This window comes from Epithele typhae (assembly GCF_022376455.1).
Source record: "Epithele typhae strain CBS 203.58 chromosome Unknown BXZ73scaffold_2, whole genome shotgun sequence".
Taxonomy (NCBI): Eukaryota; Fungi; Basidiomycota; class Agaricomycetes; order Polyporales; family Epitheliaceae; genus Epithele; species Epithele typhae.
In genome coordinates this window covers 229,831-254,492 of record NW_025954193.1, presented here as the reverse complement: position 1 = coordinate 254,492, position 24,662 = coordinate 229,831, and the positions used below count along the sequence as shown (strand labels likewise).

The following is a 24,662-nucleotide window of genomic DNA, read 5'->3' as shown; positions in this document are numbered from 1 at the left end:
TCAAACATAGCTACGACCCGTCTTCGGACCGAATCTGTTATTCTGGACTCTGTGTCCTACGCACGCAGGCTCAGGCCGGGCCCGTGCCGTAAACCCCCAGCCCCACGCCGCGCAGGGCCGCGCCTCCCAGCCCGCTGCAACCCACATGGCGCGCCCGGCAAGCATCGCGCTCGCGCGCGCGCGCGCAGGCTCGAAGGGCGCAGGCGGCGCGCGGCGACAATACGCAGATCAGGGGAGCCCGCGCACGAATCGCGCAGAGGCCAGTTACGTCGCGGACGCACATGCGCGCCCACGGTGCCTCGCGAACGGTCGCGAACGCGGGGCGTGCCGTAACGCGCCCACAGTTTTATGATAGTGCAGCTAGCGGCGCGCGCGCGCGCTCTCCGGCCCTGGCCCTCAAGGATGTATGTACAAGGCCTAAAGCCTCCGGGGCCCTCGTGGCGTGCGACGGGAACCGGAAGGCCCCCGCGCGCGCCTGGACTTGGTCGCGTCTGGTCTTCGCGCCTGGCGCGGTCCCCGCCGCGGGCTTTTGCCCGCCCATGGCGTCATAGCCCGTAACGGCACCAGCTGCGCACACCGCACTCGACTCCGCGCTGGCGTTCGCGCGTGCGCGGTGCTCTCGAGGCCCGGGGCCCGAAAGCCTCTCACCACGGCCTCGCGCGGCCTCGCGCTCCCATGCGACGGGCGAGCGCGAGGCCCTGCTTACCCAGACCCTGGCGCGCGCACGCACCCTGGCTCGAGTGAAGCCTGATCATGACGATCCTCAGGCTCGCCCCCAGCCAAAGGCAAAGTTACCCGTCTCCCTCGTGCGACCGACGAGAGACGCAACAGGCCCCGGGCCCGACGGAGCGGGCGCGGCCCACGGCTGCCAGGCTGGCCCGCGCTCGGGTCCCGGTGCGCGCGCGAGAGACAGAGAGACAGAGAGAGAGAGGCGAGGACCCAAGTACGCGCTCCGAACGCGTCGTCGGCATCCTCGAGCTCCAGACCGCGGACACACGCGCCGTCGAGCTCGGCGTCCGGGCTGGGAGAAGGAGGAGGAGGATGAGGAGGTGCCGCGCCATCCAGCAGCCAGCCTTCCACCAGCTGGGAAGCGCGACCACCACGCGTCGCGCGCGCGCCCTCTCCGGACGGGCCCGCGCTCGCGCTCGCGCCGTCGGGCGTGGGTGTGGGAGCGCGCGCGGGAAGGCGGGCGAGCGCGTACGCGTGCGGGGGTTCTCGGTCCCGCCGGGTCGTCCTCGCCCGTTCCGTGGGCGGGAAGCGGGAAGGCTATCGCGCGTGGCCGTGTGTCCGCGGAGGCCGGTTCTGCATGCGTGCGAGCGTGGGCACTGGAGAGGGCAGCTCGGCCCTGCAGGGCGTTGAGCCCTTGAGCTTGAGGCCTTGAGGGCTGAGGGCTGAGGACGACGATCCGAGATTGGGTACAAAGGACTGCAGGGTGGGGTGGACAGAGCCCAGGCGGGGAAGCGGTGGGGGAGGGGAGCGTCGGAGAGTGAGAGGCGCGAGAAGAGAACGGGGGGTGGAAGAACAGAGGCCGGTCGACATAGCGCACCAGAACGCGGCCGCCTTCCGCGCGCGGCGACGGTTCTCGTTGCGATCTGTCTGCCTTTCCCGGCCGCCATGCACGGGCTGGCCGTCGGCCACGCGTCAGCTGGAGGTGGATCATCGACATTGAAATATTGACAGCTCGGAATCTGAAGGCGGCGCGCACGGACGGTCCCCAAAGATGCGCGCGACGCGAGAGCGGAGAAACACGCCGGGGCTGCAGATTGATATCGAGCACGGATCCAGCGATGCACCCGCCCCGACCGCGGTTGAGAGCGCGCGTGTGGTGCAGACAAGGGCGAGACGGTGCCCGAACGAGAGAGAACTCCCAAACTCAAGCGTTTTGCGCCGATCGAGCTCAAGCATCCTCCCCCCGGCGAACCCGGGCCGCATCTTAGCGCCCGAGGCCACTCGCGTGCGCGCTCCCGGCGCCCGACACCAGCTCGTTCAATGGACTCGCAGAAATGATGCGTCGCGAAACCCAACAAACCTTCGTGCGCGACAATCAGAGCGACGCAGCGCAGGACTCAGCCGATTTACGTGGACGTGAGAACCAGACAATGCGCCGGCAAGGGTCGCGACGCTCTGAGAACAACGCACCGTGTCAAAAGATTTTCCGGCACGCGCGTTCACTGTGTTGCGGGAACATTCAAATTTCAGAAACCAGGCCCAGCACGCTCCGATCTTACGTGCGGTCTTAGATACGCCCGACGGTCGACAGGCCCCCTCCACCGCGTCTCCGACGTGTCGCGCGCCGTGCAGAACACATGAAGCCTCACGTGCGCGCGCGAGCCGACGGAACCGCCCCGCGGACTCGCACGCCCGCCGCACAGAGATCCGCCGAGCGGCACAATTGCAACATACGGTAGGGTACGTAGGTGCACCTTCCACGCCTCGGAGCTCGGGGGGAGCGGTACCTAACATAACGCGCATCACGCTGTGATCTTCCGGGTCCTTTGGCCCTGCGCGCCAACGCCGCTCACGGCTCTTTACGCGCGAAGCATGCGAAACAAACGCCTAGGGTCCCTCTCGACATCGGCGTCGACGTTCGCAGCTGCGCAATGGCCCCGACCCAGGACCTGCCCTGCGCGCGTGGGGGGGAAGTGGGGGCGTTTCGGCTGCGCGACCTTCGGTCGCCCCGCACGTACGTACGCGTACGACTGCCGCGAAGCATACCCTCGCAAACTACAGAAGCCGCACACGCGCTGCCGTCATTCATTGATCGCCCTGCCCTCCCTCAGGCTGAGGCCTGGTGCTGGATGTCGAGATGATGTACGCCGGTCGCCGGCGCCGCCAGAAGGTTCGGGTGCGTGTGCAATGTGCATGTGCACGGAAGAGAGTTGGTCGTGTTGTGACAGTTTTGAGCGGCTTCGCGCGCGCGACATGAGGTACTGTACGTGCGTGAGAGCGAGGACGAGGACGGGGCGGGGGGAAATTAAGAGGCCGGCGACGGACGACGGGCGCGGTGCGAGCGGATAACGGTGCGAGGAGCAAGAGCAGCAGTAAGAGCGTGGACGTGACGAGTCAGATGCGTCTAATAGTGAGGTATAGAATGCGATGCGGGGGACCAGAGCCATGCAAGAGACCACGGAGTGAGGAGCCAGTACGAAGGTGAGGGGGAGCGAACGAAACGAGGTGCGTATACAGAGTCTATGGGAGCGGTATAATGGAGTAGATAAGTATCGCCGGCAGGGCACGCGCGGGACGTTACGCCGCGCGCGTGGGGCGAAGAGAGCAGGGCAGAGAAGGGCGCGGAGACGGAGATCGAGGCTAGATGGTGGGTCACGGCGAAAGCGCGGGCGAGACCTGCACGTCTCTCGCGACGATCGCGAGCTTGACGATTCGCCGGCTGTCGACGCTCGGGTCCGCGGACTCAGATTCGATCCTGCAGCGCAGCATGACGTGAGCACGCGGAGGGCCAGAGGGAGGGGCGCGGGCGCGGACACTCACTCGACGTTCACGGACTTGTGGCGCTCGAAGAGGGCGAGCTGCGTCGAGCCGGGGAGCGGCTTGCGCACGTTGTAGATGACGTAGTACCCGCCGAGCATCCCGTCCTGCACCGCGCGCGCGTGCACAGGGGGAGAGCGGAGCAGCGAGATTGGGTGCGGGTTTAGGTTCACGTTCGGACAGGGGAGGTGCGCAGGGCAGGGAAGGACGCGAGAGCGGAAGGCAAACGCAAAGTCAGCGCTCGTTCACGCGCGTGGGGAAAGGGGACTCACCCGATTCGCACCGTCGCGCGGGACCTCGACCGCGTTCTTCCAGTCGACATGGAGGTCGAAGCCGGCGGTCTGGACCATGCCAAGGACGAGCTTCTGGAGGCCGACGCGGGGGAGGGGCGCGCCGTTAAAGGTGAACTCGAGCCGTTGGGAGAAGGTGTCGTCGAGCGCGTGGAGGCAGTCGAGCTCGGACTTGGCCTCGAAGACGCGCTTGATGTGCTCCATCGACCAGGAGGAGAAGGTGGGCAGCATTTTGGTTGTGGGGGGCTGTGGTGGTGATGTGTGGGCGGGGGTGGGTGAAGATGGGGGCGCGAGGACAGGCACGGGATATGTGGGCGCGTGAGGCTGGGAGGGGGTGGGCGAGCGGATGGGTGCGAGGGGGCGGGGCGGGGCGTAGTGGAGGGGCGGGAGTCGCGCGCATGGCGGACTTATATCCGGGACGGGCAGGCGGTGGAACGAGGCACGGGGCGGGTGCAGGGAGAGATGGGTGAGGAAGGGGCCGCGGGGGGTGACCAGGGCTGCCTAAAGCACGGTTGAAGGATCGCGCGCCGGGATCTGTGATTCGGTTGCTCCCGAGGCGGACCATCGCGGTCGCAGGCGTGGGCGTGGGCGTGGGGAGGAGGAGGGTCCGCGGGAGGTTCGCGCCGCGTCCTGTTCAAGCGTTCATTGACCGCACCCTCAGACTCTCTTCCTCGCCCTGGCCGATCGGGCCCATTCAGCCATCGACTCCCATCCATCTGGACGTGGCCCAAGTGCCGCGTCCCAGCTGCGCCCTCCCCTCCGTCCGATCACGGCCCCATCCATCCATCGGCGCTCACCCGCTGTCAATGCGCGCACCGCTGCTGCAGCCCGCGCAGGCCAACGCCGTCCGTGGCCCTGCTGATGGTCGTCGCCTCCCCGCCGCGCACGCACGGCGGCCCCGCGGCCAATGGGGCGCATCGCGAGTGAAGCGACCCTGCGCGCGATGCGTAGTTTGCGTTTGCGCTCGCGTTCGCGCACGCGGGTCTCGTCTGGCCCGTGCGACGGAGAGATGGAGATGGGAGCGGAGAGGGCGAGCCCAGGTCTGGATCCGCGGCGCGAGCGACGCTGACGTCGGTGCTCGACGTGGGCTGGGAGAAGAAGCCAGGTCGAGTCCGAGGGCTGCAGGCCAGGGTGGCGCGGGACATGCCGGCGCGAGATCCCGCAAAGGCCGATCGCACGTCGCCGATCGCGCATACCCGAGCCTGGCCAACTGCCCTCCGCCCCCCGACAATCTCGCGCGCACCACGCCGCTCGTCCATCCACCACCCACGCACCCCCGCCCACGTCCGCGCATTGTCCACATTAATCTAATCTCGACGTCGCCCCAGGCGGTCTCGGGCGGGCGCGGAGGGCGGACATGAACGGCGCACGAGCGGAGGGGCGGAGGATTCATATTGTCTGACGTCCGACTATACCTTCGCGAGGATTCCCAATCGTTGGCACCGCGTCTCCGCCTCGGCGCGGTGCGGTTGCCATCATTCTCTTGGGGTCGACGAGCTCCGCGCGCGCGTAACTTTAGCTGGTGCGTGCACCGTACCGTGCTCGCTCGCCACGCTCCCGCTCGCTGAAACAGACGAATGTTTTCCCGGTGCGGTTTGACGTGTACGCTGCCCTGGCGGCCGTGGCCCGCCGGGCTCGTTTATCCGGGGAGACGCGTGCCCAGGTCCTGGAAGGCTGGGTCCATCCTGCACATTATGACCGTCGACGCGTTCTCGGTCGACGGCCCGACACGTCGATTCCTCGTCCACGCCGCAGCACCCCCAGCTGGTGACCAGCCTGCCAAACTGCGCACCATCCGCTCAGGCGACGAAGGAACTGGACTCGGGCTTCGCGTTCGCCGCCCCGGTCGCGTCTCTGCCCGCTTCGGCCGTCGCCTTCGCCGAGCGGTCGCCTTCCAAGCGTCCGCGCGCGCGTTCGAAGTCCACCCGGCCCCCGCTCGTGCGCCCTCGAATCTTCGCATGCAAGAAAATGCAAAAAAGCCCCGCGCGTCACCTGCGTCCTGACAACCTACGCAACCCGCCCCACGCTTGCTCCTTCGGGCCCTCTCCTCCGCGTCCACGCCTCCCCAAGGACCGAGGGCTCGGTACGAACCAAGAGAGCCTATTCGCCGGACGTCATCCGTCTGGCTGGTTGGGGGGAGGTTGCCAACGCGGAGCGCGACGCTCTAATACGACGCTAGCGTCGCGCGCACCATTGCGATGCGGTCCTCGCCGCGGTTAATTCCCGCCTCCACCATCATCGCGGGCCGCGCCTCGTGCTCGACGGACGCTGAGGGTCTTTGGCGCCGGCACGGTCCCCCGCCGCCCGGAGCTTGGCCCGCACGTGCACGCGAACGAGGACTGAGGAAGGCGAAGCGTCGAATCGGGGGCGAAGCCCCCGCACTCTAACGCCACGACGCCGCTTCGCCTCGCCCTCCGCGCGGGCCCTTCCCTCCACGGGCCTCAGGCCTCGGTTCGAGCGCGTGCGCGCGACGGCGCCCCGCGTCCGCATCCAACCTCCGTCTTGCCACACCCGACGCCCCTGGCTGCGCACGAGCGCGACGGCTGACGCGCGCGAACGGGGTCGCCGTCCCCACCGCGTCGAGAGGGCGCGCGTGAGAGCGCGGGGCGGCCGCCGCTGCGGACGGCGTCCACGCCCAGCTGATCGTCTCTCTCGCGCGCACGCCGCGCACGAGGGCCGGTCCTGCGGCGAGGGAGAGAGAGGCTTGGGGTCCGCTCGCCCGAGTCCGTCCACCCGGCTGGTCTCTCCGACTCTCGTGGGGGACGTTGTGGTGCACAAGCCCCGACGGAGATGCGGACGCACATCATCGATGCCGTAGTCGTGGACCTCGCAGATTCCGTCGCACGCCGAGCCCCACCCGGGGCTTCGAACGCGTACCTACCGCTGCTGCGAACTTGGCCAAGAAGAGCCCCCGAGCGAGTTCTAGCGAGGGAACCCGATCGCGAGAACGTGCCCAGCCTCCCGAGGTCTGAAAGCCAATCGCGCGCGCCGCTGGGGTCGAAACCGCACTCGGAGCCTGTAGCCCGTCGTGACGGTCGAATCGGACGGTGCCCGAACGGATGCGTGTCGTCACCGCCCTCCGCAAAGAGGACACGTCGCGCACCGAGCACCGTGCCGGGAGGAAAGCTAACGAGCGGATCGTCGGGGTGCGAGCGGCGTCCCGGATCTCGCGCGCACGCTCCCCGCACAGAGGAACCGCCGCTTGTTCGGGACCCCGTCTGTGTCGGGGGGCGAGCGGGCGGCGGGCGAATCGGACGGGGCGTGTGCTTACTTTTGACTCAGATCGGCTTCCCAGAGCGAATCGCGCGTTCTCTGCAGCGAGAGCCCCGCGGATCTCGCGGCGTGACGTGCGTGTACGGAGGTGCGCACGTGGTGCGGTCGGGCTACGGAATACAAGACGAGAACGTCGGCCTACTTGAGCGCCTTCTTCATTTGCTGCACGAACGAGTGAGCGCAGGCGGCGGGCGGCGGACGGCGGCGGACGCACCTCCTCCATATTGTCGAGGTCGTTGGTCTCGATCCGGATTATCTGCTTCCCGGTCTGGCTCTCGATCTGCTCCATCTGCTGCCACGTCGCCTTGTCGTGCACAAAGTTGATCGAGATCCCCTTCCGTCCGAACCGTCCCGTGCGACCTGCGCAGGTTCGCGTCAGCCACCGCCGCACAGACCGTCGCCCCAAACCACGCACCGATCCGATGGATGTACGTCTCGATGTCCGGCCGCGAGTCCGCCCGGTTGTGGTGGTCGCGCTCGTTCATGAGCGGGAGGTCGTAGTTGACAACCATGTTCACCTGCAGGATGTCGATCCCCCGCGCGATCACGTTCGTCGTGATCAGCACCTTCTCCTTGCCCTCCCGGAAGCCGTCGATGATCGCGTCCCGCCCCCCCGCGTCCATCGCCCCGTGCAGCGACGCCACCTTGTGCCCCTCCGTCGACATCCGCTGCGAGATCCGGTCCGCCGTGTGTCGGTGCTGTCCGTCCTCCGTCAGCCCCTCTCGCCGCCACCACGCGCGCGCGACGCACCTGGCAGAAGATGATGCTCTGCCCGATCGTGAGCAGCTTGTAGAGCGACACCAGCACCTCGTACTTGTGCTCCTCGTCCCGGCAGTCCATGTAGAACTGCCGGATGTTGTCCACCGAGAGCTCGTTCCGCTGGAGCTCGATCTTGTTCGCGTTCGGCGCGAACTTGCTCGCGAACGTCCGCACGTGGTCCGGGAACGTCGCCGAGAACAGCACGATCTGCGCCGGCGGGTTCCGCGGCAGCATGCTGTCGTGACGCGGACCCGGGCGAGGAAACGCGTGGATTGGCAGCCGTAAGCAACACGCCGCGACGAACGAGGCGACACTCACTTCTTCACCCGCAGCGTCTGGTCCCCGAGCCCGTCCTTGTCCAGCATGTTGTCCGCCTCGTCGAGCACGAACACCTTCACCCCCGACGCGTCGATCACCTTCCGCCGGAGGAGGTCCATCATCGTCCCCGGCGTGCCCACGATGACGTGCGCGGTGATGTTCGTCGCCGACTTCGGCACCGACTCCTTGATCGCGTACTCGGTCTGCACCGGCGTGAACTTGCCCATCGCGTTCACGACCGACATGATCTGCCGCGCCAGCTCGCGCGACGGCGCGAGACAGAGCGCCTGCGGGCGGCGGCCTGAGCGGCGGCGACGGGCACGCACGAGGGTAAGGGCACGCACCTGCGGCTTGTGCACCGCGAAGTCGACGCGGCTCAGCATCGTGAGCACGAACGCGGCCGTCTTCCCCGTTCCCGACTGCGACTGTCCGATCATGTTCTGCGGCCTGCGATCGATGAGCTTCTCCCCGCATTGCACAAGAGCGCCGCGGTGTGCTCGGGATCCGAGGGCGAGTGGCTCGTCCCACATACAAACGCGAAGACACGGTCACAAAAATGAGCAGACTCACGGGTTCGCCAGCAACAGCGGCAGGGCGCGCTCCTGGATCTTGGACGGCTTCGTGAAGCCCATGTCGTAAATCCCCTTCAGCAAGTCTTCATGCCTGTCCATCCACCCGTCCGACCGTCCCCGTTCGCCAGAACAGTGAGCACGCGCGCCGCGCACGCGATCCAGAATCCAGACCACTCACAGCCCGAGCTCCTCGAACGTCTTCGCGCTGAACAGCGGCGAGTTCGGATCCGCTTGTTGATCTGCGAGCGTGACCTGCACACGGCCGGACGGGGTCGAGTGGCGCAGTCAGCCCGGACGCGTCCTCGGACCTACAGGACGAGCAAAGGGCACGCACCGCGACCTCGAAGGTCGACTTGATGAGATCCGTGACTGCGCCCCGTCGCTATGAGTCGGATTCGGCGCATGGGATGGGAGGAGAGAGAGAGACGTACCGACACCATCCTCGGTCGGCGGCGCGGCGGCTGCTCCTGGGTCAGACATCGACGGGTGAGCGGGGGTTTAGAGGAAAAGAGGAGTGGTAGGACGGACCTGCAGCAGGAGCAGGCGTGTAGAACCCGTCGGCGTCTTTCTCCATCGAGCTGGTGTCTGGTGTGTATGCACGGTGCGCTTTGCAGCGACCCCCGCGCCGTCCTGCTGTGGTGGCCCTTCGATCGGAGATCCAAGTCGCACAAGAACCTTATCTTATCTCTCTCCGTCAACTTCAAGTCCTCATCGCTATCCGTCTTCCTCGTGCTGTACCTCCTCGGAGACTCAGGCTGGAACATACCAAGTGGTGGCCAGAAATCGATACCCGTAAGCAACCCTCCCCCCGCCCCTCCCGCGCCCTCGCACGAGCCCCGCTCCAGCAAGCCATGAACCACCCCTCTCTCCTCCCCCGCATCCAGCACGGCCTCTCCACCATCGAGCTCGTCCACGTCCCCCACCCGCGCTGGCCGCTCCCGCGCTCCTCCGCCGCGACGTCCGCGGTGCCCCCCACCAGCGTGCACGTCTCCGTGCTCGACTCCTCCTTCAACCCCCCGACGCTCGCGCACCTCGCCCTCGCCGCCCTCCCGCCACCCTCGTCCTCACCATCGCCGTCGGCCCCTCCCGCGCGCGCACCCGACTTCGACGCCCGCCTCCTCCTCCTCTCCGTGCGCAACGCGGACAAGCAGCTCAAGCCCGGCGACGCCACCTTCGAGCAGCGCGTGGAGATGATGGTCCTCCTCGCGCGCGACCTCAGCTCGTCCACCGCGGTCGTCCCTTCGGACCCGCCCTCCGCGTCAGGGCCCTCCGCTGAAGGCGACTCGAACGTCGCGGTCGCGATCATCGACGAGCCCACCTTCGCCGGCAAGTCCACCCGTCTCCTCGCCTTCCTCCGCGCTCGCCTCGCCGCGCTCGACCTTCCCACCCCCACCCCCGGGCCACCGCCGACCGCTACAAGTCCTCCAGATCCGAACCTACACCTCACCTTTCTCATGGGCACCGACACGCTCGTCCGCTTCTTTGCGCCGCGGTACTACCCGTCTCAAGCCTCCATGGAGGCGTCCCTCCGCCAGTTCCTCGCCCCCGACGCGGAGGACTCGCGCATTCTTTGCGCGAAGCGGATGGGCGATGGCGCTGCAGGCGTGTTGGAAGAGGAGGCCAAAGCATGCTTGCCCGAGTTTGCACGCCAGATGGTTTCTGTGCAGCCTGACCGCATTTACTTTGCAGACATTGGCGAGAAGGAATGTATGTACAGCAGCAGCCAAGTCAGAGGCAAGATCGCGGCTGGCGATCCCAGCTGGAGGAGCATGGTGACTTCGGCGATCTCGCAGTACATCTTGGATAACAGCCTTTATCATGTGTCGTAGTACTGCACGCAATGAGGAGAGACAGAAAGACATTCATTCAGACTAGCGTACTACATTCGTGGCGGATATGACAGACGTGTGAGAGCTAGGGAGTAGTAGTAAATGCGATATATGCGTGAGGAGAGCGGTATGGGAAGATGCAAGGTCCATTCTAAGCTGAAGTGGCCTGGGCGAAAGCGATAGCGGTAGTCTGGAAGGCGAACGTCAGTACACATTTCGGGAACGGTCAAAACAGACAACTCACGTCAGAGTGGCTGAGCGAGATGTGAACCTTCGCGACACCCTTCGCGTCGGCGGCAGCCTTGGCCTCGCCGTGTAGAGCGACGGTGGGAACGCCGGTCGCGTCCGGCAGAATTTCAATCTCCTTCATTGCGGCCGCAGCGCCCTTAGAGGCGACGCCGAGAGACTTGAAGACGGCCTCCTTGCCAACCCAGCGAGCAGCGAACGACGACGATGGAGAGGGCTGGCTGCGGCAATACGTGATCTCAGCCTCGGTGAAGTTGCGCTCGATGAACGTCGGGTTCCACGAGGGGACCGCAGAGATGAGCTCTAGAACGTACGTCAGGAAGCCGTAAAAAGGATTTATGACAGATGGTCTTACCCTGATCGACGCCAACACCAGCGGTGGGAGCACTGGAGAGAACTTCGGACACAGCCTTGAAGTTCGCCGTGTTGACGGGCGGCTGCGTGGTCAACTTCGGGGTGTACTCATAGCTGCCGGTCTTCGGGTTGTATGACGCGCGAGCGAGAGGGTTGAGGAGAACCGGCGCCTCGAGTTCCTTCTTATATGGCGGAGCATCCTTGACCTTGACGAGGTTGTTGAACGTCATCATCTCGCTCATGGCCTTGTAGCAGAGATGCTGGCGGTTACGGTTCCTCAGCTTGTACGTCTCGTACACGGAGGGCTCAAGCGCGGCGAGTAGATAGCGAGCGTGAACGACCATGCAGATACCGCCGACTTGACCGAATCCGAATGACGACTGCAAACGGATTTAGTCCAGAAACATTCAGGAAACAAGCACGAGACCGCCTACCATAACACCTGCACGGATGCCGTCGGTGTGGATGGTCTTGGATGGGAAGATGAGGTACGTGTGTTTCTTGAACAGAGCATCGATGTTACTGCGAAACGATATCAGCGTGAGCCAAAAAGCTGAACCGAATGCCACTCACTCCGCGTTCCGGTTGCCAGGAATGATGCCGGAGTCGACACTCTGAAGCAGGCCGGCGAACTGCCATGCGGCAGAACCACCCTTGGAGTGCCCACACAAGCTCTTCTGAGCCATGATCGGGAGGGCGTTGCCATTCGAGCGACCGATGTTGGTGAACACGTCGTTCCAGATCGAGGTCTCGTTCTTCTCCTGCAATAAGAAAAGCTGTATGAGTACCTCTTTCAGACAACACCGCAGAACAACTTACGTTTGCGCCGGTACTGGTGCCGTGAATGGACAGAACGCCGAGATCGTCCGCAGTGAGACCCCAAACGGCGAGCGCGCGGCGCAAAGGGGCCACACGAGGGTCGGAGCCCTCCAACATGCCGTAGGTTGCAATGGCGTCCTTCTCCTGGCGAGCAGCTTCGGCCTCCATGTCGGCGACGCGCGAGGCGACGTAGTCCTCGTCAACAGCGCTGTCACTGGCCTTGCGGTATCCAAGCTCCTCTTGCAGCTGCTGGCGCTCGTTGTCGAGCCACTGGGCGATTTGCTTACGGCGGAAGGTGAGCTGACGAGAACGATACGAGATGTCAAGGATCGGGAGAGGCTGCTTGGTGTGGAGCTCGCGAGCAACCGAGAGCGCGCCGCGGCCAGGAGCAGGGACCGAACGACCAGCCTTGTCGCTGCAGATCGTAGTCAATGGCCACCCATAAAGACTGAATTGCAATACACTTACGTCGACGTCGACGTGTACGCAACGATACCACGGATGGGGCACCCAAGCTCGATGGCGGTCTTCGCGGACATTAGCACGTGAACGCCCGTGCCCTGAGCTTCCATGAACTATCAAAGAGTGGATGAGTGTGGTGTCACGTTAATGGCCGTGGGCGACTCACCCCTGCGCGAGTCGTGGTCGCGGGACGCGACATCTCGGTCGGCTCACGACCCATAGCGAACTCAGTCTCAGCGTTGCTGGTCGCGCCCATGTTCGCAAACTCGTACGAGCCCTCTTCGCTGAAGTCGTCGAAGCCCCCAGAAAGCATAACCTTGGCCTTGCCGGAAAGGATGGTGTCGCAAGCAATCTCAATGGACTGCAGAGCCGTGGCACTGTAATACAATGAGTATACCGTCATCGAGGATATCATTTGTCTCTCACCATGCGCCGACGGGGATCTTGATTGGCCCGCTCGAGGAGAGCAGAAGAAGGTTGACCCAGCCGGCAGTGGTGTTGATGAACCTATGGACGGCGTTGGTTTGACATGTTCGTCAAGAGAAAAGAGCACTTACGTCTCCTGGAGAACGTCGTTCTGGACCTCCTTTTCGTCGCGGCGATCCTTGAACATGCGCGACAGACTTTCCATTCCACCCATCCCACTGCCGATGCTCGAGCCGACCTCTGAAGGGTGCATGTGCTGATAGAGCTCATAAGGGTCCGTGATGCCAGACATGTTGAGCGCTTCGGCAGCGCAGACAAGAGCCCACAGTGTCGCGCGGTCGGTCTGCCCGATGATGTCGGCGGGAATACCGTAACGGCCGGCATCCCAGCCAGTGGGGATCTGACCGGCAACGACGCGGCTGAACTTGAAGGCCTTCGGGATGAAGACACGAGCACCCTTCTTGAACTTCACAAGCCACTCGCCGCTCTCGCTCTGCCAGATGTCGCACTTGTCGCCATGCTCGTACTTGAACTTCTCGGCCTCGGGTTGAGCCGCCTCGAAGGGTTCGAGGTCGTGGAGAAGCTCGACTTCCTGGTTGAACACCTTCTTCTTGGGGTCATAGCCGTGGAAGAGCTCGGGCTCTGTTCAAACCAGTTCGTGAGTGCGGTGATATCAGTGGCTGAAAACGACATACCGATAAGGCGGACGCCGGCGTGAGCGAGAATGTCCTTCTGATAACGGCCGCGAATGTCTTTGTCGTCGACAGGCTCACTCGTCTTTGAGTCGACCCAACCGACATAAAGTGAGCCGTCTTTGAGGCGACCGTCGAAGTGCTTGATGAAGCCCATCATCCACGCCATCTCGATACAGCCCTCGATCGTGAACTCGCCGCGCGCCTCCATCTCCCAACGCGTGCGCGAGCTGCCCCAGGGACCCACTTCAGCGAAGCCAGTGACGACGATCACCCTCTCGAGATCGAGCATTCCGCGCAGCTGCGAGACGGGCAGCAGAGACTCCGCAGACTCCAGAGCAGGGAAGTTGAACTGGAAGTTGGCACGCGGCGTAACATCGATCGTCTGGAGGACGCGCTCCGCCTTGTCGCCGTTGATGACCTTGAAGTCCGCAGCGTTGTCGCGGGCGATCGCACGGCGAAGCTCGCTCTTCTTGTTGAGCTCAGTCCGGATGCGACCAGTGATCTCGGCGAGGTCGGGGAGACGATCCATACCTCCGTTGAGGTCCGCCCAGATAGGCTCAACTTGTGTGATGCTGAAGAGAAGTGGGTGCATGAGACCGAGGATGTTGAAGGCCATCTCCTTAGCAGAGAAGGTGCGAACGCCGTGGCCTTCGAGCTCATGGGCGACCGTGTTCGTCGCTCCCATGAGACCCGTTCCACGAGTCCATCTAGGAGGGATGTGAGCGCGATCAAAGATATTCAAACGCCAGGGACGTACCCGATGACAGCACCAGCCAAGCACAAGTATTCGCCCCAGCTCTCGCTGTTCCAACGGTTGAAGAGAGTCTCGAGCGAAATCTTCGACTCCGAATACAGACCGTCATTGCCGAAAAGACCGTGGTTAGGTGACAGGGGGAGGATGACTTGCGTAGGGCGAGTAACGAAATGACGGCTGGCCTTCTTGCTCTTCACGGCACCGAGAAGACGGAGGAGGTTGACGAGCATGATGCGGTGAGCGAGCTCGGACTTGTCGTCGAGACCGTCGATCTCACGGCCATTCTCGGGCACGGCGGCGAAGGGGAGGATGTAATCGAGGTCGAGGCTCAACTTCGAGTAGATGTAGTCGACGAGTGCTTCGACGTCTTGCTTTGAACCCTGGTTGAAGGGTACGACCGTCAACGCGGAGCCCTTGCTGCCGAAGCGCTGGAAGATGCCCTGGTAGTACTCGACGGTCGCGCGACTGTAGCGAGAGGTCGTAATGACAACGTGCGCGCCACCGGAGAGGAGACCCTTGACAATCTCGACACCGATGGAGCCCTTCCCGACACCGGTGAGAAGCGCGTTCTTGTCCTTGAAGGTCGTACCAGACGTCGCAATCTCGTTGAGCAGATCGAGGTACACGCCGGTAAGATTGCTGCTGTATTCCCAGTTCGTACCAACCTTGCGCTTGAGATGGAGGAGGGGTACCTTGTCGGCCGTGACGGAAGCGACGCCAGAGACTTGGGGACGAAGGAATTGGGATGAGGAGCGGCGCGCCCGAGGCCCGGTGTTAGCGCGCGTGCGCGACTCGGGACGCTTGCGAAGAGAGCGTACGACGCCTTCGTAGAGCGCCTTGATGCGATTCTTCTGCTCTTCGCTGATCTCGGGCTGAGACTTCACGACGTTCCACAGTTTCAGGACGTCCTCTTGGATCTTCTGGATGTTCGTGGGCTGGACGATGGTATCACCGCTCGCCATCTCCTCGACGTACGCCTCGAGCTTCCTGACGTTTTCGCGGACGACCTCCTTGTACACTATGTCGCCCTGGGCTGTGACCTCCGTGTGGGGTGCGGTCGGGAACGTAACTAGAGCTATCATCAGGAGGCGGTCATATGAGACAGGGTAAATCTCACCATCACGGTAGAGCGGGGGACTACCAACGACTTCCTTGCAGTTGTCGATGAGCTGCTGCCCGAATTGCTTGGCGAGCTGGTATGTCTCGCCGCGAGACGCGTCGCACTGGTCAATGTAGTACTGCATATAGGCGACGAGGTCGGGGTCGGCGCGGTTCATGATGGCAATGCAGCGCGCCGTGATCTCGCGGTCAACGGTAGTGAGCCGTCCGAAGATGATGTCGTAGAACATAAGCAGGGCGTCTTGACGGACCCAGTTCCATGACGAGTCGAAGTGGCGGGCCTTGAGCACGTCGAATATGGGCTGGATGCCGTCGACGTAGGTTTCGCCGTGTTCGCGGGCGATGGCGTCAAGGCGGGCTTGGAGTTGCTCAGCACTCGCCTTCTCCTTGTCGAACTTGATGTCGCCGGCACGAGAGTCGCGACCGAGGTAGCGCATCCACAACTCGACTTGCTGTGAGGCGAACTTGTTCTGGTCAGCCTGGAACTTGATGAACTCCTCGCTGTTGATGACCGCGCCTCCACCTCCTCCAGCACCACCAGCAGCGGCACCAGAGGACAAGGAAATGCCAGAGCGTTGAGCGTAGACAGCGACGACGCCATCCAACCAAGCCTTTGCTTCGCCCTCCGATCCAAGACGCTTCGCGGGTTCCATGGTGGCAGCGAGGAGGAGGACGCCGTCCGCACGCTGGGGGCCGAGACCCCACGACTTGGAGAGATGGGCCTTGATCGCCGACGCGCTGAAACCGCCAGGCATCTTGCCTCCGACAAGACGAGAGATGAGGCCAGACGTGTACTTGCCGAGGGAGCCAGAGAAGCCGACCCCGAGAGCAGATCCGAGCTCCTCGAGGGGAAGTTCTTCGCCCTTCTCGGGAGCAGAGGAGAATTCTTGTCCCAGATCGCCGAGGATCTCATTCTGCATAGTGGATTTCCCGCCAACGAGGTCCTTGATGCTCTTCGACATCGGGATCTCGTCGACCCGCTTCTTGAGCTTCTGGGCGACAATCGTGACAAGGATATCGCTGGCTTTGATCGGGATATCCTCCACGGCAGCGGCAGCAACACCCGAGGACACAGGTGCGGCAGCGACGACGGCGGGAACAGCGGCAGCAGCGGCAGGGGCTACGGACGCCTCCGCAAACTCCTCAGCGGGAGCCTCAGGCTCGTCCTCGAACTGGTAGTAGACCTCCTTGGGGTGCTTGGCATGGCAAAAGATGACGCGCCGGTGAGTGATGGAGTCGTCCTGAGCCTCGTATTTGGCCTTAAGGGTACGAGTGGCCATACCCGTGAGCGTAGGTGAAGGCCCAATCTCGACGAACCGTTCAAAGCCGTATTGAGAGAACAGTAGGTCCTGGGTCTCGATCCAACGGACGGGGGAGGCGAATTGGTACGCGAGGAGCTCGACGAGTATGATGTAGGCGAGCTTCTGCCTCTGATCGGGCGAGCCCCAGTTGTCCTGGTCCCACTTGCGAAGCACCTTGTCGAGGCGAGGCGAGAGGGTCTGATCGTAGATGAGTTGGGCATACTCCTTCGAGACCTGGAACGGTTTTGCGACAAGGTTCGGCACGTACTTCCCGACGAGGGTGTCGGGGTCGAGGTGTGCAGCGTTGATCTTCTTGGAGAGATCTGGGAACTAGGGTCAGTCACGGAGCGCAAATAGCGTGAACGCCGACTTACATGCGCGGAAGGGCATGACACCGGCCCAGAGGTACCGAGAGTGGAAGGGCACATCGATACCGGGGAGCGGAATGGTGGCGAATCCACGCTCGAGGATGATGTAACCCTCCTTCTGCTGCTGCTCTTGAGCCTTGGTGTAGCAGGACTTGACGATCTCGCCGAGCATCTCCTTGACCTGGTCCACGGTGAACTTTTCCGTCAACTAGAAATCCGTTAGCATGTGTGATATGACTAGAGTGGATGTAAAGTACCTTGGCGATGTCAATTTTCTCGAGCTTCAGGTAGTTGAGCACATTCGTGAGGGTCTGCAAGGCGATGAGTTCTCCAGCGCAGACGTATTGTTGACCCTGATAATTTGTCACATTTGTCAGAGAGCGATCATCAAATTCAAGGGGAAAGAACGCACATCGACGTTGAAGTTGACAATCTCGAGGAGACACCCTGTAGCATTTGAGATGTTGTCAACAACCTCGCGGAGCGCAGCATCGTTGAACGTCTTCGAAACGCGGCTAGGGTTGACGGCGCACATGGCGTAGTTGGAGCGGTTATGCGCGTCGCGCTCGACGGCGCGCTGCATAGTGATACCACGGTAGAAGACGACGTCCGCGAGCGAGGAGATGGGGAGGACATCCGCGATTGACGCGAGAGCAGAGTACTCTCCCAGAGAATGACCTGCGAACGCTGAGTCCTTCTGAACGAGGCCCTTGGAGCGCATGTCCTCGAACGCCGCACGCTCCGTGACGACGAGCGCGATTTGAGCGAACTGGGTGGCGAACAGGAGACCGTTGGGGTGGCTGAAGGTGTAGCGCTGCGTGCGGACGTTGATGTCGCCGAAGAGCGGGAGGGTCTTGACGTTACCGTCCTTATCCATGGTGTCGTACGTCATGTCCATGTAGCGTTGGCGGATTACTTGACCCTTGATACCACCGAAGTGGATAGTCTTCTCCTTAGGATTGTCCTTGACGATCTCGACGATTGAGAAGCCGTAGACGGCGGTCAAGTGAGCGTCGGCAGCCTCCCATACGGAACGGGCAGCGGGGGAGTTATTGTAGAGGTCCATACCCATACCAGGCTCCTGAGAACCTTGACCAGTGAACACGTAGACTGTGGCAGGCTGCGCCACCTCCGCCGATCCAACCAGGACCTTCTCGCCGCGAGCATTGGAAGTCTCGACGTTGACAACGAGGTTGCCGTGGCGCATTCCGACGTGCTTGATCTTGACCTTGAGCTCGTCGCCAGGGAGGACCATGCCGACGAAGGAGACGTCGTAACTAGAAACAAAGATTAAGTCCAAGACGCAAACGAAGATAAAAACGACACTTACGCGACAACACGGTCTGGAACACCTTGCGCGACGACATTCTCGACGTGACGTCGGGTCGCAGCACTGGACCACATGCCGTGGGTGATAGTGCCAGGGAGAGACGCATAGTCGGCGAAGTAAGGGTTGATGTGGATGGGGTTGAAATCGCCGGATATCTTCGAGTATGGCTCGTTGGTGGCGGGGGAAGTGAAGGTAGTGTTCACGCCGTTGGTCATCGAGTATCCCTCCGTGGACAGGGGCGACAGGAGACCTTGAGGAGAGCCGTGACGCTGGAGGTACGAGACGACGGGGTTGCCGCGCGAGTCGTCTTGGAGGAAGTCGACGGAGCCGACCTTGACAAGGCGCTTCATCTGATCGCGGACGCAAACGTCGCCGGAGACATTGACGCTCTTGTAGCACGTCTTATTGCGGTAGGTGACCTCAGAGCGAACACGGAAGACCAGGGAAGTGCCGGGCTGGAGAGGCTTCGTCTCATCGTCCCACTCGAACCACTCCTTGGACTGGAGCACTCCGACAGAGGCCTCAGTGGGGAGCTCGACGAGGTACTCCGGCTCCTCCACCACCTCGAAGGTGTTCTCAAAGTCGTCGAAGCGGCCGCGGTAAAGGAACGAAGAGGTGACTTCGATAACCTTCTCACCATCGCGGATGACGTAGCCCTTGACCCGCACGGTCTTGCCTGCGTCGCTGTTGATAACCGCGACGATGCGAGCCTCGGCCTTGCAGACATCCCCAGCCTTGAGCGATTTGGCACCATCCAGGAGACGGAACCCGTTGGAGAGGTGAACGAGCTTGAGAAGATCGCCGTCGACGGGCGTTGGGAAGATCGCCTTCATGATGGCCTACAAGGAGAGCGGTCAACAACCCCGTCTGCCACGTTAGAGATAGTGACGTACCTGCCAACCGGTGACGATGGCGAAGTCCATAGGTGCGAGAGGCTTCTCGTTGCGGGCGGTCTTGAACGCCTCGCCTTGGTTACCGACGACAGCACAGAAAGTCTCCACATCGTCCTCGTCGATGACTACCTCAGGGCCGGTGAAGGTCTCGCGAAGTCCGATCTCGGGAAGCGCCTCACTGTCGCCGAACCAGAGTTTCCAGTAGAATTGCTTGATGTGCTTATTACGGCCCTCGGCGACTTCGTGGATTGGCGCGAAGCCCATCGACGGTTTGTAAAGGAACTGGAAGCGGAGAGGAACGGCCGTGTCGCGGCGCTCTTCGAAGAGGACGAGGTTGATCATTGAGGAAGAGGCGTTGAAGGTGATCTCGACGACCTTGAAGGCAGGATCGTGCGGGCCATAGGAGCGCGCGGCACCATACACGGAAACCTTCGAGGGCCGTGAGCCGTCGCTCTCAACAACGACCTTCTGACCACTGCGAGGAGTGAAAAGGCGACGCATCGGGTTGTCGAGGTACGCGGTGCCCTGAACGATCGTGGTCGAAGTAAGCAGCGCGCGAAGCCAGCTCAGCTTGGGACCCGCAAGGGTATCGAGCCATGCCGCGGTGCTAGGAACGGCGGTGCCGACGTTGAAGGTCGCGACGTTACCGGACACAGAAGGAGCAATCGCGGGGGCCGTGGTGGTGGGCTTGTTGCTGAGATACTCAGCGGTGGGGATCTTGGACTTGTCGCCACTGTACAGGCGATCGACGAGCTTCTCGATGAGCGCCGAGTTGATGTTGCCCAAGAGGTCTTTGACCGGCTCGTCCTTGACCGTCGCATGCTTGACCGCGACAGGCCCCTGAAGAATACAAACACGCTGCGGGTCCTGGTCGAAGACGGCATCGATATCCTCAGCTGCCCAAAGGGAGTCCTAGTGGGCTTGGTTAGCGCATTGTTCATAATGAGCGAAGGAAAATCCCAACCTTCTTGAACCAGACCTCAAAGGAAGCATCCAGAACGGGGATGAAAGGAGCGGGCTTCTGGCCAGGGCGCTGAGAGATCGCGAGGAAGTACGCCTTGTCTTCAGACGCGAGGAGCTGCTCCGTAGCCTCAGGATAGGTCTCGAAGAACTTCTCGACGAACCCCGAGGGCTTGTCAAGGGAGGAGTAAGACTGAAGTGTGGACGCCTTCTTGCTGTCGTGGAGGCCGGCGAAGCGCTCTTCGATGCGACGAAGCCAGTCGCCAGTGAGGTTTCGGAGCGAGAGGTCGACCCAACGCTCCTGGTGCGGAACGTACATGAGGCGAACCATTCGGAGCACGACTTCCTCGTAGGTCATATCGGCGATGTCCTCGACGACGGTCCCGTCCTTCTTCCAGCCGAACCAGGGTTTCGCGAAGTCCTTGTTGAGCTTAGCGATGATCTCGGCGCGACGCTCGGCGAGCCAGGCGGCGCGCTTCTCCTTGGGCATCTTGAAAACGGTGTCATCGAACTCCTTCCAGAGCTTGACGGCGCGAGTGGCGATCTTGTGAATAGGTTCCCCGAGCTCAGAGCGAACAGTGAGGATACCGCCAGTCTCCTTCGCATAGGTGCCCTCCCACTGAGCGTCGTCGACACCTGTCGCGGCAACGATGAGGTCCTTGACAGAGGAGCTCGTGTGAGCCTCCTTAGCAACCATGACGCGACTGGCGAAGAGGAAGCCGTCGAAAGGCATGGGCTGTAGCCCAAACCTCTCGACCGACCAGTCACCGGTGAGGTAGGGCCACACGTCGTCGGCGCCGCCGAAGCCTGAGCCACCCACAAGGATGAGGTTGGAGTACTGGCGGATGGAACCGTAGGTGGAGAGGATCGGCTGGTGGAAGTCCTCGCAAGAGTGATGGCCACCGGCACGGCCGCCAGTCCACTGCATGATGATAGGGAAGTCGGGGTTCGCGGCGGCGATGTTGACAACCTGACGGATACCGTCGACGGAGCCGGGCTTAAAGGAGACATGCTTGATGCCCGAGTCGCGCAGCGCAGCGATGATCTCCGCCGCCTTCTCAGTGCTGGGGATGCCCGCGGCGACGCAGAAGCCCTCGATAGGCAAGCCCTCGCGGCGCATCTCCTGCCAAAGGGGGAACTGGAACCCGAACTGGCGCGGGTTGATGTAGAGCGCGTTGAGAGTAATGCCGACACCCGCAGGGATCTTGCTCTGGATTTCGGCGACCTTGCTGCGAAGAGCGGCGGCATTGTAGTGTCCACCACCAGCAAGTTCAATGTGGTAGCCTGCGTCAAGCACTGCACCGACGAAGCCTGCCTTCACCGTTGTAGGAGTCATACCGGCGACCATGATCGGCGGCTTCCCGAGGAGACGGGAGAAGGGGGTGTCGAGGTGGATAGTTCCATCGCTACGAGAATTGTCAACGCCAATCGACAAAGGCCATCGTGCATTACACACCTCGTCTTGACAAGAGCAGGCGAGAACTTCTTCGACCACCACTCCTCGGTCTTGATGGATTGCGAATCGTAGAGCTCCGCGGGACCCTTGGCCTTGTCTCCGACGACGATCACCCGTACCCCACGACCCTCAAGGTTACGGGCAGTCAGAGGACCAATGCCGGAAATGCCACCAGGGCCGAAGTCGACAGCGTGCGTAGCCGTGTCCGGGAAGTTGGTCGCGGCAGACCATTGGATTGGCAAGGTAAAGATTTGGTCGCACAAAGCCCTAGTCAGGGAGCCTTCGGTGGTGCGAAGGTCGGTACCTTCAGAGCGCACATCAGAATCTGCACATTGTAGTAAATGAAAGACCTTACCGTTCTCGGTGTGGAAGACAGGGATCCCCAGGTCTTCCTTCTTCCACAACTCAGTCTCCTCCAAATCATCCATGACTTCGTCAACGACACTTGAGAGATACTTGCTGTGATATGGGACCCCGACGACGAGGAAGCGGACGGAGAAGACCGGCTTGCGCTGAGAGAAGGGTGTCTTGCTTTGGTCGAGGCCGCTGGGGGCGCGCACCTTACGAAGGTTGACGACGAGGCCGTACAGGGCGCGTGGGGGACCAGTGACAACGAACGCCTTAGGACCGTTGTGGAGCGACACACCGAGCTGGGAGTTGTCAGGGAGGTGCTTGTTGGTCTTCGCGATGTGGCCTTCGACATCCTTGAGCGAAAGGCCTGTAATGGAGAGCATGGGGCTTGGGGAGCCCTCGCCGCCTTCAACGGAGTCTTGGGTGATGCTCGGCTCCAGCGCGAGGACGGGGAACGCCTGTTGCCCGCGGAGGCCAGAGTAGAAGAGCCACCGGATCGACTTGACAGCATTCGCGGCTAAGGACTCGAAGGTGGTGGAGGCGGCGATGGCGATGGCGGAAACGAGACCCTGGGAGTGGCCAGTCGCGCCGTGCAAGCGCGAGCGTAACTCACCAGGCGTGAGTTGAGTAACCCGGCAAACGATCAGATACTGGATGAGCTGAGTGAGGCCGATGAGAGGGAATGATACGGGGATAGATGCAAGGTAGGTGACAGGTGGACGGAGAGAAGAACCATTCAGCCAGGACACGACGTCAAGTCCGTGCGTATAGAGGGCGTCCTCTTCAGCCTCCTCGACGAGGGGAAGCAGGACATCGCGCGTGATCGTGTCGATGAAGCCAGAAACGTAAGGCCTGTAGATGTCGTAGAGAGCTTGAAGCTCGTCGAAGTAGACCTCGTTGGTGCCTTGGCCGCCGAAGAGCGCGAAGATGGACGCGTCGCCACCTTTAGCCGCTGAAAGCAAGGCGCTCGTGGGAGCACGAGGGATCCCCTGGACCTTTTTCGCCTCGAGAGCGGCGATGGACTTGAAGTACGCAGAAAGAACGGTCTTGCGCACTTCGGTGTCGAACGCGGCGACGATTACGTGAACATCTTGAGTAGAAAGATAGGTGGAGGTAAAGTACTTGATGGACTTGAGGAGGATAGAGGTGCGCGCGGTGTCCGACTGCGCGTCCTCATCTAGTTTTTCGGCGACGAAGCCCAAAAAGCGCGCGAAGAGCTCGACGCTCGCTTCGGTCGCGTTCTCCAGGGCCGCGGTGGTGTCTATGGCGTCGTCGGTGGACTGGACGTGCATGAAGTCATCTCTAAGGACTTCGGCGGCCGTCCACTCGTCCGCCTGCGTCGATACCGGGATCGAAATCTACACACAGGATGCATGTCAGTGCTATACTCGATCGTGTGGCGGGCCGAGCTGCGCGCAACGGATACATTACGCGCGGGGTCGCGCGTTATGTCGAGATGGCAAGGAACACACACGGACGCGATACACGGGCCTGCTGATGTGCTGACGCGGGAAAGCAGTGCGCCTTGACAAGGCGTGCGCATATATGCGCCCATCCCATCCTCCCCCCTTGCTCCCATGGAGCTGCCATCGTCGCGCGCGACTACGGAAGAGATTCGTGCTTACTCTAATGGAACCTGACTGGATCTGCATAGGGCGGGTGGTGATGCCGGGAGGAGAGGGCGGCATTGCGGACATGATGGGTGGGTCGTTCCTTGGTCGGTGGTAGGACACAGGGGGATCGACAGATACGAGCAGGAAGTAGGGAGTGCGCACCGAGCGACGAGGGCGAGGTGGTGCAGAAACGACGCGTGGCAGAGTCCGGGCTGTCTTATACGAGCTTCCCCCACACCCACCATCTCGAAACAGCACCCCAACGGATACCCGGCGCCTATTCGACGCGACGCGATTCTCAAATTTCTACAAAAGGCAGGGAGAGCCAGGGGAATGGCGCCCCCGCCGGGGCCCCAGATTGACGCGGGGAGATCCAATTGCCCTTTGGCAATCGTCTCAGGCGGTCCGCTCGCTTTCTGTCGTGCCTGCGCCCCCAGCGTCCCCAAGCTCTGCGGTCTCATTGCGCACCTGGCTGCCCAGCATGTCCTGAAATCCTGTCCAGACGAGCTCACATCTGTCTGTGAGCACGGCGCGCGAGTGCATGCGGATGCTGCGTGCCCCGCAAGGGCCTTCGCTTCGAAGCCAGGTTGTTTCCTCATGCCGCTTTGCCCCTTTTCGCGATGGCTTCGCGAGCGCAATTTTACAATCACGCCGTCGGCCCGGGCGATAGAGCGATGCCTGCCAACCTACGAGCGGCTTCGCTGTCGATGGCGAGCAAACCGCGCTCTGCTGTCGTGCAGCGGATATGTTCTCTAGTGCGTAGGCGGGCCCCATCAGCCCCATGGTTATACTCCAGGAAGATGCCCAAACATCTACGGCCTTGTTGGTGGTGCAGCACGGAACCCGTCGCCCGCACTCGCCGGCTGTTTATCGATCAAGAACATTGATTCTGCTTAGGTTCTGCCCGAATGCATTGCACGTCGGTTGGGCAGGCGCCGTCGACTTCGGTGAAGGGAGTTATCATTAATCTATCGTAGACGTCTAGGCT

The 24,662-nt window shown here is 62.4% G+C and overlaps 4 protein-coding genes across 4 annotated transcripts; 1 reads left to right on the top strand and 3 right to left on the bottom strand.

The window, feature by feature from the left end:
• Positions 1–3,321: 3,321 nt before the first annotated feature.
• On the bottom strand, positions 3,322–4,007 carry BXZ73DRAFT_73246 (uncharacterized protein; the record flags this gene model as incomplete). The annotated part of the gene is made up of 3 exons (XM_048021860.1): positions 3,322–3,424; positions 3,490–3,593; positions 3,759–4,007. The coding sequence occupies 3 exons, from the start codon at positions 4,005–4,007 to the stop codon at positions 3,322–3,324; spliced, it is 456 nt and encodes a 151-aa protein (XP_047883006.1).
• A 3,180-nt stretch (positions 4,008–7,187) lies between these two features.
• On the bottom strand, positions 7,188–9,272 carry BXZ73DRAFT_38332 (DEAD-domain-containing protein; the record flags this gene model as incomplete). Its single annotated transcript, XM_048018168.1, has 11 exons — positions 7,188–7,211; positions 7,264–7,409; positions 7,465–7,747; positions 7,800–8,043; positions 8,127–8,413; positions 8,471–8,573; positions 8,697–8,789; positions 8,877–8,950; positions 9,033–9,067; positions 9,136–9,159; positions 9,227–9,272. 11 exons carry the CDS (start codon positions 9,270–9,272, stop codon positions 7,188–7,190), a joined length of 1,359 nt encoding a protein of 452 aa, XP_047883005.1.
• Positions 9,273–9,549: 277 nt separating this feature from the next.
• BXZ73DRAFT_73244 (Nucleotidylyl transferase) lies at positions 9,550–10,527 on the top strand (the record flags this gene model as incomplete). The annotated part of the gene is made up of 1 exon (XM_048021859.1): positions 9,550–10,527. One exon carries the CDS (start codon positions 9,550–9,552, stop codon positions 10,525–10,527), a length of 978 nt encoding a protein of 325 aa, XP_047883004.1.
• A 151-nt stretch (positions 10,528–10,678) lies between these two features.
• On the bottom strand, positions 10,679–23,758 carry BXZ73DRAFT_38081 (fatty acid synthase; the record flags this gene model as incomplete). The annotated part of the gene is made up of 22 exons (XM_048018120.1): positions 10,679–10,717; positions 10,772–11,076; positions 11,129–11,507; positions 11,562–11,649; positions 11,701–11,888; positions 11,947–12,361; positions 12,415–12,521; positions 12,575–12,785; positions 12,835–12,915; positions 12,966–13,476; positions 13,530–14,236; positions 14,287–15,352; positions 15,401–17,026; positions 17,078–17,279; positions 17,329–17,424; positions 17,484–18,348; positions 18,402–19,240; positions 19,295–20,206; positions 20,259–21,660; positions 21,711–22,014; positions 22,066–23,419; positions 23,687–23,758. 22 exons carry the CDS (start codon positions 23,756–23,758, stop codon positions 10,679–10,681), a joined length of 11,769 nt encoding a protein of 3,922 aa, XP_047883003.1.
• Positions 23,759–24,662: the final 904 nt, after the last annotated feature.